This window comes from Xenopus laevis, chromosome 4S (assembly GCF_017654675.1).
Source record: "Xenopus laevis strain J_2021 chromosome 4S, Xenopus_laevis_v10.1, whole genome shotgun sequence".
Classification (NCBI taxonomy): Eukaryota; Metazoa; Chordata; class Amphibia; order Anura; family Pipidae; genus Xenopus; species Xenopus laevis.
The window spans coordinates 44,213,165-44,225,465 of NC_054378.1; the positions used below are offsets into that span (position 1 = coordinate 44,213,165).

Below are 12,301 nucleotides of genomic sequence, written 5' to 3' on the forward strand. Positions count from 1 at the left end.
CATGGGCATGCGTCCTGCTGGCTTATCACTTTAAGTGCCCCATGCCCACACACTTACCTCTGCCTTGAGCTCGCTGCTTCCCAAAAGGTGGTATTTGTGGGGCAACCTGCGCATATGGGACAGCAATTTGGAGAAGCGTTTGCCCCCCATACCTCCCGGGAGGATTGTGACCTGCAGAGGCGGCTCCGGCGGTACAACTGAGGGGGTGTCCGGGGAGGTGGGAGCCGCTAAGCTCACCTGCGTATTCGGACTCCCCGGACTATACCTGCTGGGACAGGTGAGAGAGGCCCCGCCCCCCTCTGGCAGGTGCCTGCCCATCCCACATTCCGTACACTGGTTACAGGAGGATGCCGGGGGTGGGGAAGCGAAGTCCTGCATCTCCGAGCTGTCAGTGTAGAGGTACAAGAAGCTGCACCGGGTATTGGGAGGGGTGCGACGTTAATTCGGTGCCGCTGCCCAGGGTGGAGGATGAGAGCTGTGGTCCTCTGTGTTGGATGCCGCGCGCAGGCGCACAAGCCAGAGACGGACTGAGGCTGCGGCGAATAGAACTGATGGGGGGAGGGAGGCATGGGCTGCACAGCATCTTGTGTGACTGAGAAAGAGCCACTGTGACCTGCACAGCTCCTGAACTGAGGGAAACAAGGGACTGGAGGGGGCTCTTTTTACTTGGAATGCCAGGGCCTATTTTGAATGCCAGACCCCACCTTTGAGTTATCTTTCAGTATGTGACATAATGGCTAATTCTAAGCATTGTCTTTTTTTAAAAAAAAAAAGATTTACCTTTTTCTTTTAACTCTTTTTCTCAGCTTTCAAATGGGTGTTACCGACCCCCATATACAAACAAATGCTCTGTAAGGCTACACATATATTGATATTGCTACTTTTATTGCTCATCTTTCTATGCAGGCCTCTCCTATTCATATCCTGGCCTCTTATTCCAATCAATGCATGGTTGCTATGGTAATTTGAACCCTAGCAACCAAAAAAAAGCTAAATAACTCAAAAAATACAAATAAAAACTGAAGCAATTTGTCTCAGAATATAACGGTCTACGTCATACTAAAAGTTAATCTGAAGGTGAACAAACTCTTTAAACTTTAAATTTGGAAAAACAGTCAAAAATAAAACCTGGAAAGCAATTGAAAAATAGTCTGGCAGCTCAGTGATCTAGGAGCAGATTCTGAACAGATACAATTTGCTACATTTAGTTGATACATTTCTCAGCAGTATCTGTGGAATATTAGTAACTATTATATCAATAACAGCTGCCTTTAATGAATGAATGATTCTGCTCAACAGGGACAAAGATAACAAATGTATCAACTAAAGGTATCCAATTAGAACAGTTAAAGAGTCGGTGACCCCCCCCCCTCCCAGAGCTGCATTAGAAGCTTTACAATCTGATGTTGCAGGAAAGATTATTTATTTTCTCTACTATGTACTATGTTTCTCTAGAAATGTATTCTACCTAGAGTACAGATGTAGAAAAAGGAGCAGCAGGGTGCTTTAATTATACATTTTGTGACTAACACATGGAATAAATTGTGGTGTGCATAAAACACTTTATGTGAAAACGCATATTTTAGTACTTTTTCTCTCTGTATAGCTGCACTGGTTTTAAGAGTGTGCCTGCAAGAGATTTGTTGTGTGTTTGTGTGTGTGTAAAGAAAAGGTATTACAGGGAACATTGGTCCTCTGAGAAAGGAGACGAGGCACCATGTACAGTATCTGTACAATTTTTTGAAACTTGGACCCACACCCAGACTGCTAAACCACATTTTTACCCACTACCCGACCTGACTGCAACTGATCCGTGACCATTTGATCACCATTAAACAGAAAGTGCTGCTACGCCAAACCAGAAGTGACATAATCAAAAGTGGGTGGGTAGAAACAGTTTTAAAAAACGAGTAAAAGAGTCTTACAATAGTTAAAACCCCCAACCCACAAACCTGCAGACTTGCATCAATACCTACCAGTGTCGGACTGGCCCACCAGGATACCAGGAAAACTCCCGGTGGGCCCATGTGTCAGTGGGCCCTCATGCAGCTAAACACTGTCATGGCCATTCCCTATTTCTATGAGAACAAAGAGGTTAAATAGATAGAATAATAGGTTATAGTATTTAAAGAAAAGAGACTAGGAGAATAGAGGTTGAGTGAGGAGAGGAAGAAAATTGTATTGAGGGTGAGGCCCTTGTCTAAGGTTTTTTGGTGGGCCCTTGGTGTCCCAGTCCGACACTGATACCTACTTCCAAAAGTCCTACCCTACCTACCATTAAATGCCCGACCCATTGTAGTTCTCTAAATCAGCATTCTACAGGGTTTAATATGCAGAGAAGAAAGCCTAGACATCATAAGAAGTAAAATAATGTAGGGTGCTACAGGGCATGTCATGAAGAAAGGAACGAGGAAGGGTTCTACAGGGCTAAATATGATAAGAAAAAAAAGCACAGTGCTACAGACCATTATATAAGGAGAGAAAGGATGTGTTATAATTGTGTGGAACTAGCGCACAAAGTGTTTTATACATTATGGCACATATATTTGAATTCTTACCACCATTTAACAGTCCAGAGAATCTCCAGGGAATTTCCAGGGAAATCAGGGAACACAGTGTTTGTTGGTGAAAATAATAGCTGAATGGCTTGCCTAGCAACAACTTGTTGGGCTGGTAAAACTGCATGAGCAGTTGTTGTGAGTTGCCACGTGTCTTGCCAATGTTGAATGTTGTGTTCACATTCAATGAAGAATCCAAATATAACCCACAGTGCTAATAACGTCTCAGCACTACACTGGTGGTATATGTATATATATCTAAATATATGGCAAAATGTCCCAACCACAATGCCAGAAAAAAAGACTAGAGTTGGCACAGTCAATAAAATGCAGGCAGGAACTTTATACAATTTATTATAATCAGCAGTGCACCATTACTGTTTGAGTGTTTTAAATTTGTTTTTCCTCTCAATCTATCAAGCTTTTAGATGTGGGTCACTGATCCCCCATAGGAAAAAAACAAGTAAGGCTACAAATATGTTGTTATTGCTACTTTCTTTTTTTTTACTTATCTTTCTATTCAGGCCTCTCCTATTCATATTCCAGTTTCTTATTAAAATCAGTGCATGGTTGTTAGGGTAATTAGGACCTTAGTAACCAGATTGCAGAAATTTCAAGCTGGAGAGCTGCTGAATAAAAATCTCAATAACTCTTAACAATTTTTTTGCCTTCTTTTGTCTCTTTCCAGCCTTCAAATAGGGTTCAATGACCCATATAAACAAAAGTTCTGCAAGGCTACAAATGTATTATTGTACAGCTACTTTTTTATTAATTGTCTATTCAGTCCCTCTCCTAGTCATATTCTAGTGTCTTATTCAAATCAGTGCATGGTTGCTGGGGTGATTTGCACCCTAGCAACCAGATTGCAGAAATTGCAAATTGGAAACTAAAAGACCACAAATAAAAAATGAAAAACAATTACAAATTGTTGCAGAATATTATTCTCTACATCATACTAAAAGTTAATTTAAAGGTGAAAAACCCCTTTAAGCTACCTTTTTGTGTGTTATAGAATGTCCTATTCACAGAAACTTTGCAATTGCTCTTCATTGTTTATTTTATTTATAGTTTTTGAATTATTTGCCTTCCTCTTCTACATCTTTCCAACTGTCAAATAATGGTCACTGACCCCAGCTGCCAAAATCTACTGCTCTGTGAGCTTACAATTTTATTATTATTATTACTTTTCTGTCTATTCAGTCTCTTATCTCTCTCCTATGCATAATCCAGTATCTCAAACCACTTCAAACCACTGCGTGGTTGCTAAGGTAAACAAGACCCTAGCAACCAGATGGCTGCTGAAATGCCAAACTGGAGAGATACTGAACAAAGAGCTAAATAACTGAAAAACCACAAAAAATAAAAAATGCTAATAAAAGCTTTTAAAATAAAAAACAAACAAGCACAATTTGCTACCAGCATGAATCTACGCTTGTTTGGTTACCAATGAAGCCAATCAGTCAGACTATGGGACACTCCTGTATTTTGGAGTTTTCTGGAAATTAGGTTTTTGCATAATAGCCTAGTGTCATAATGCCTTTGGAAATGGGTGTTGGTCTGGGCAGTCTTTCTGTCTTAAAAGCTGCAAGCGGGGGAGGATTAATCTCATGGAACCAATGCTGTGGTCTAAATTATCTCTCTCCTTTTAAAGCTAATGGCGGGGGAGGACTAAGCCCTATGATTGAAACCAATGCCAAGGTCGGGATACCTTTATTTCAGGTAGTGCTTTTATGCTGGGAGTCTTTAGAGTATTATGACCAGAGGTAAATAGTTAGGGACTAGGGTTGCCACCTTTTCTGGAAAAAAAATACCGGAAAAAAAATACCTTCCTATATATTTAGCTTTTTTCCCTATTAATAACATTGGGATCAACCATCATTTTTACTGGCCAGGTGGCAACCCTATTAGGGACCGCCATATGGGTTTTACATGGTATGGTGGCTTATCAATAAAATAGTATAAGCTTTCTCTTCTGCTTGCATCCAGAGCTATGGTGTCGACTCTGGTGCAGGCACATGCGGCTGATTTTGACAAGGAAAAATAAAACTTTGCATTTCCATGCTGAAATCAGCTGTATGTGCCTGCACCTGAGCTGACACGACAATTGCTAGTTCAGGCAAGAGAGGAGGTTAATACCCAGGCCCAGATTTGTGGAAAGGTCACCAAGGCTTGGGCCTAGGGCAGCAAGATTTTGGGGGGTGGCATGCTGCCCAACCACACCCACTTTGGTTCAGAAACAATGGGGATATGCAGGAGATAAAATAGTTTTTTAATTTCCTGTGGGCCAATCCCCATTGCTCCAGTCCCAATGAAAATTTGCGTGAATAAAAGGGAGGGGACTGGGGCAACGAACGTCAGCAGGCCTAGGGGTGCCCCATATGTAAATCCGGCCCTGCTAATGTATAGACTGATTTTTTGTCTTTGTATTTTAGCAGGCTGATTTCAGCCCCTGTGTGGCAATAACCTTATATTATTCCATTCTAGGTTAGTGGCATGTGGGGACTTAATACACAGTCCTAAAATCAGCCCCTACACGTGTAGGGACTGATTTTTGGCCTGCTTAGTTCAGAAGGTAGATTTCAGCCCCATAGCCTTAGAGGATACATTCTTTTACCTGGCTAAACAAATAGTAAATTCTGGTAGCTGTCTGTTGCTTGCTCACTGAGCTCCTTACAATCTTAATTGTTGGGTAATTACTGTAGACACAGGGTCCCCCCTGCTGGTCATTTTGTTCTTTGCAGCTTAGACAGAAAAAACAGCAGAACATGAGCTGTATATGGGTGGAACCTGTATCTTAAGAAAATATATATTTTTTTTCTTTTGCTAACCCTTTCTGGGAGAGTTATTGGTAGTTTCTACAACCCAGTAAAAATTCTTTGTTTGCAGTGCAAATTATCTTATACCTTTAATCCTATTTGATTTTAGCAGTTTAGTCAGTTAGTGGAAAGCTGTGAGCAAAACATTGGAGAAGCAGAAGGTTGCAGGCAGATAATAAAATAAATTACCTGATTGGTTGCTATAGATGACTGCACTCATGCAACTTAACATCTATCTTAGTAAGGGTTGAAGACCACATTTCTTCTAAAATACCAGTCTGTTTTTCTTTACCAATGTTTTTAGCTTGTTACCCTATTAAAGAAGAAGGAAAGTCAGGATCAGCAGTGGCTATGAAACTGGGGCATTGCATGGGGCATTATGATGCTCTATGGTTCATTGTTAGTTCTAACCCTCTTCCTTATGGCTTCAGAACTCCTTCAACTTAACTGACGTTTAGAGAATTTATTGTAGGCGTTCCAACCTGCAGCAAAGGTCAGCACATGCACATGCAATCCCTATAAATCAGGATATTTTAGTATCACGCATAAGAAAGAGATGGCAGCCTCTTTTGAAAGAGGTAGACATCAGATGCAAATAAGTGGTTTTACAGTATATTAACTTTTAGAAAAAATTCATGTAGCATTTTAGTAAAGCAGCATTCATACTAGGGATGTACAGAATCCACTAATTGTCACTACAACTTGTAGAACTTGTGGTAAGTGAGTACACATAACATACATCCATTTGACAATTATGGGCTCTCATACACGAGTATTTTTCAAATGCACGAAAAAATGAATATTAGGTATTTTTCAATGGGGCTGTACTTACATAGGAGTGTGTAAGCGCTGAACGCAGGTTGAGACGCAACATGCTGCATTTTTCCTGCATTCGCCACCTACCTGCAACTGTGTGAGTACAGCCCCATTGAAAAAAACATAATGCGTCTATTCCTACGCTCCCCTGCGGCTGAACGCAGAAAAATGGAACGCAGGGGAGAGCAGCTTCAACCGCTCGTCAGTAAGAGCCCTATGTGTGTTTTGTTTCCATTCCAAATGCAACCCTCTATTCTATTGATAGCAGAACATGCGTCAAGCCTAATAAAATGCAGCATGCTATATGTAAACAATCCCACTCAAATGACTCACACTCATAAGGTACAGTCTGGCTGAATATAATGAATTATCAAATTTGTTTTTTCGTGCTCAAACCTGCGTTTTAATGCGCGTCTAGCACATAAAAACCGCAGGAAAAAAACGCCCATGTGTAAGAGTTCTTTGTGTCCTAATTCCTGCATTCCTTCCTCCACACACTGCAAGGGCCCAGCTGAGAGCAAAGGTCATTACTCCAGCGCATCCAAATACCTAATTCTGGACCAAGCAAGGGTTATACTACAATAATAAAGCAGAATGTTAATGATGGATAACACACCTATAACTCCATGCAGTTAGACACCTGATTAGGGTCTAACATTTTTTTTTAAATCAAAACACATGCTAAGATCATTGTTTAAAAAAAGAAGATTTTGCACCTGGGTCCAATGCAATATTTTTGGCTTATGATATTCATGATGGTGGAAGGAGTTTGCCCATATTAAATATGAATTCAACTTTTGCTGTAGTAGAAAGTTAACATACTGTACTTGAAATAAACAGTTCCACAGTCAAGGCTATGCTTCATTTCTAAATCCCATTATTGTATATTTTGAAATTTAATGAAAGAAATCAATTACTATTGTAGCTCATACATATGACGCCAATTAAGTATTCATCCGACAGTGTTCAGCTGTGAGTGTAATTTAAAACACATTAACCCTGCATGTGAGCATATACGTTGTGAATAAACAAAATAAACAAATGCTCATTTGTTTTTACAAGACTGATTGATATCATTTGAGTATTTACTGCCTGTGAAACAGCGAAACACAAGACAATCATATAAAAAGAAAACAAACATGATCATCCCTTGTCCCTCTTTGCAAATCCTTTTGTATGCAACCACGAATACAATGAAAAGTTCAAATCACAAGCTGTTGTACTGTTATCACCACAATGCAATGGAGGAGGCAAGGAGTGAACTGCAATGATCCAACTTACAGTACATATTTTGTGACATGCAGCACCTTGTTTAGGTAATTTGTTGTCTGTAAAATCAAACCTGTGAGCTCAAAAGTCATATTGTCACACTTAGCATTAGTCTGCCATACTTTAGCAATAATAGGTCACTATAAAATAATAACAAATACTATGGTCTAAATAGGTCTAAATGTGTGTCAGTGAGGGTCCCTGAGCTTTAGAGTTCATTAACAGCAATGTAGAAGAGAACTTCTAACCCACTGCAGCAAGGAATTTTTTTTAAATAAATATTAAATTACTGTAATATTTTTTTCTTTTCTGTGAGCCCAGTCTAGACAAGAGGCACTTTTCCAAAAGATCAACACACAAGAGTTAATTTACACAATGGCACGTATTATGTTTGTATTCTTCTATCAATGCAGGTTCCCAGTCAACTTGGCAGACAGAACAGCCCTGTGGATGTAGATAAGCCGTCTTGCAGACCATTTGCACAAACTGTAGAAACTTGTTTCCAAAAGAGTTGTTCAGCGATGTTCATTTCCCCTTGGCTAAATTATTGGCATTCCCTATCAATCGGGAACATTTTTTGATATCTCAGCAGTTTCTACCTGATCCCTATTTGATTCTGTGTAAAGTTAAAAAAAAACCATACTTTTCAAGGAATGGCTGGTTTGTAATTACAAGAACAAATTCATAGTCAATTCTATTTTAATATACAATCATATACATCCACGGAGCACCTGTCGGATTAAAAACATCCTTTTACTGAGAAATATTAAAATCCATAAAGCACACCATAATTAACATGCTTGACGCGTTTTGTGGTCGTGGCCACTTTCTCCAAAAATATTCACACCATTTTGTATCTCTGTATCTCTTGGATTATAATTGGGCACATATAGCACACACTATAACTGGTGATCTGCATTAATGTTTATCAGACAAAAAGATTCCCGCAGGAGAGCATTATTTATCTCATTGTATTTCACAGAAAAGCACACTGGTGTTGATTTGCTAAGTGCTAAACTGCATCAGTACATTTTCCCTTACCAAGGAGCTTGCTTCTTTCACTTTATATGTTGTATTGAGCTGTTCAAAATAAATTGGTGTTTGGTTGCTAGGGGCACCGGCATATTGATGTAATTTAGCACCTATTAATAAATCAGCCTCATTGTGCTGTGCTAAAACATTAGCTGATAAAGGTATTTCTCTGGAAATGTGAGTGTCCTGTTACAGTGTTGGAAATGCAAACACACCTCATTTTATAGGATCAGAAAGAAAGGGCCTCATACCATTAAGTATTCTGGAAAGGCCTTCTGTATATATGCCCCATAGCTCAGCATAAAGCCACCAGTGATACCAAACTCTAAATAAATTACTGTATGATGCCACATAAGTTTTGAAGGAACAGCCGATTGACGGATCTACAGTATCTGCAGGTGAGCCCACATTCTTACAGACAGAACTTTTATAAGGTCAATTACTAAAACTCATTAGTGATATTGTGTACATATTGATTTCTTCAGCAAAATCATGAAAAATGACACCAATTTCAAGAGGAAGTAAACCCTCCCTCAAACCTCAGCCTCCCCATCGGTTTCCATTGTCGCCATCGTAACATATATTACATTGAAAAGTGTCCCTATGCCTTACAAGCAGCCCGACTAGCTATATTTCCCCTATTATATGCTGAACCACCTCAAAAATGGGTTTCCATGGAGGAATCATTGATTCAACCAATTAAGCTAGCAGCTATCCCATGGCTACCAGTTTTTACCCATCCACAGCTGATCCGGATCCTGTTTGAATGTTAGTGTAACCTTTTCTCCAGGCTTGTTGCACATAACCAGATATAGGTGTTGTTGGGAGCCTCTCCAACAATAAATAAGTCATTCATGGTGAAACTATTGTTACGCCACGAAAAAGACGCCCATAAACTCCAATGCGTAAAAATTAGTTACACATCAAAAAAAAATTATCCCCCATAGACATAGGCAAATTTTTTGCTGTTTTGCAAATTTTCATTGAAGAGAAATGGGTCAGATTCCCCCATCACTAGTTGCTATATCTTAATGACCATGAGGCAGGGATGTCTATTGTCAAGTATATATCAATATATCATCATCAACAGCCTGAGTTTATTTTGACCCATCTTTTATTAGTGGATTTTATTAAGCATTCTTAAGAGTATGTTTAAGTTTCAGTAAGTAGTGCTGGGAAATGGTACTTCTCTGTATAAGCAAGAGCTGGCATTTTGCTTACTCAGCCAAAATATATATCATTGATATTATTTGACCAGTTACAGAATATCAAACCTTTCCTGCAGAATTATTCTTAGTACAGGGCAATAAGTATGCTACCATTTCTTAGTACAGGTTAAAACAATAATTAGGGAGGTACATCTGCCATGAAAAGCATAGTTTGTGAAGCACTCCTTCCACTTCTAGCTTTTGAGAGAATTATCATTCTATTGTCTTGCAACAAATGTAGGTATCACTTTTTAATGGTGGCCCCAGTAACAGGAGTCAATAGTAAATTAATACAAATAAGAGGCATCATAAATGATTATCATAAATCTATCCAAATTGTATACCATACCAAAAGCACAGAGGTATCTCAGTTTTTCCTTTTAAAGGAGAACTAAAGCCTAACTAAAGCAGTAGGTAGAAATGTTGCACATTATGTTGTGTGCTTCTGTACCAGCCCAAGGCAACCACAGCCCTTTGGCAGTAAAGATCTGTGTCTCCAAAGATGCCCCAGTAGCTCCTCATCTTCTTTGCTGCTGATTCACTGCACATGCTCTGTGCTGCTGTCACTTACTGAGCTTAGGGACCCACTCACAATATACAGTACACATGGAATAGAAATGTCACAATATAAGGCTGATTAGTCATTAATACAGATAATTACCACATTGGAGCTCAGAAACCAGCACAATTAGCATCAGAATTTAATAATCAGCCCTGAAGTATCAGCTTATATAACAGACCAACCTCACTTTCTGCTTGATAATTTGTGACGACCCCTAAGCTTAACTTCTCAACAGCTGCTCAGAGCCCACTGAGCATGTGAGTGTCACAGACAAGATGGTGACCCCCTGTAACAAGTTTGAAGTCCTGGATCATTGCTGCTATTGACAAGCTGAAACTTTAGGCTGGTGCAATAAGTTCAGTATATAGGATATGGCATTTTTAGCTATATTCCTTTTTATGGTTTAGTTCTCCTATAAACATATTTTGCACCAACAGAGGAGGTGTGGTATTCCAGTGATATATCATAAAATTCACTACCAGCATATAGTTTTGATATACTACATTTAACAAAAGGAAAAAGAGAGGATCTGCAATATACTGTGGGTACAAATACAGGTATAGGATCCCTTATCTGGAAACCCGATATCCAGAAAGCTACGGATTACGGAATGGCTGTCTCCCATAGACTCCATTTTATCCAAAAAATCCAAATTTTTAAAAATGATTTCCTTTTTCTCTGTAATCATAAAACAGTAGCTTGTACTTGATCCCTACTAAGATATAATTAATCCTTATTGGAAGCAAAACCAGCCTATTAGGTTTATTTAATGTTTAAATGAATTTCTAGTAGACTTAAGGTATGAAGACCCAAATTACGGAAAGAACCGTTATCCGGAAAACCCCAGGTCCCGAGCATTCTGGATAACAGGTCCCATTCCTGTACATCATTGCAGCTAGATGTCTGAGTATAATAATCTGTGCAATGACTTATGTGTATGGAAAATGCATAAATAGCAGAATTTCACTGAGTTGCTTGTGCAAAGAAAAATGAACAAAAACAGAAAAATCAGTCACTTGTCAGAAATCTGCTTTTTTACAATTATGCGACAAAGTGCCCTGGGTGCCACACAAAAATCTATAATAGAATAGAAACAATATGGCATTTTTAGCATGTACATTTTATTTCTCGCTAACACAATGTACTTACGGTATACAATTTCTTTGGTCAGTGTAACATGACAGCTCTGTTAGTTGGAACCAAATGTTTCAATACACACTTTCTTAAAAAATGCTATTAATTATTTTGGTTTCTACTAAATGTTAATTTATACAAATAATGTAACATAATTTAGAGAAAGTTCAAATGCTATATAACATGTCTTTACCTGTAAAAGTCATAGGAGCTCATATACACAGAGAGGCTGGCTCACTTTTTAACACTGTTTTTACATTTCAAACCAACATTTGAACATTTGAACAGAAAGTGGGACACAAAGAGCCTTCACATATCAAGGTATGGAATCCGTTATCCAGAAACCTGTTATCCAGAAACTCTGAATTACTGAAATGTCGCTCCCATAGACTCCATTATAATCAAATAATCCAAAAATTTTTAAAATTATATCCTTTTTCTCTGTAATAATAAAACAGTACATTGTACTTGATCCAAACTAACATATAATGAATCCTTATTGGAAGCAAAACGAGCCTATCGGGCTTATTTAATGTTTACACAATATTTTAGTAGACGTAAGACATGAAGATCCAAATTATGAAAAGACCCCTTATCCAGAAATACCCAGGTCCTGAGCATTCTGGATAACAGATCCCATAACTGTACACACACTGTTTGATACCACATATGCCTTACCAAAATGCTACTGTATTGTATTGTACTGTACTTTGCCATGTCATGTAACCTTACACTGTTCAGGATCTGAAAAAACGTTGTGTTGCATTAAGTTAAAATATTTCAAAAATTTTATGAGAACCAAATACGAACTCATGGAAATAATGGACGTTTCTGAAATTATCAAGTTAAGGCCGACACGGGCCGATAAAAGCTGCCGACAGACCGAATCGGCAGTTTATTGGCCCG

The 12,301-nt window shown here is 38.7% G+C and overlaps 1 protein-coding gene across 3 annotated transcripts in view; it reads right to left on the minus strand.

The window, feature by feature from the left end:
• The window catches only part of atp2c2.S (ATPase, Ca++ transporting, type 2C, member 2 S homeolog), a 73,294-nt gene extending 70,718 nt beyond the window's left edge, over nt 1-2,576 (minus strand). Inside the window, exon 1 of one of the 3 annotated variants that reach the window (XM_018259771.2) lies at nt 58-529. In XM_018259771.2, the coding sequence (XP_018115260.1) occupies nt 58-378 (321 nt within the window). In that variant the 5' untranslated portion in view covers nt 379-529. 3 annotated transcript variants of the gene reach the window in all.
• Nucleotides 2,577-12,301: the final 9,725 nt, after the last annotated feature.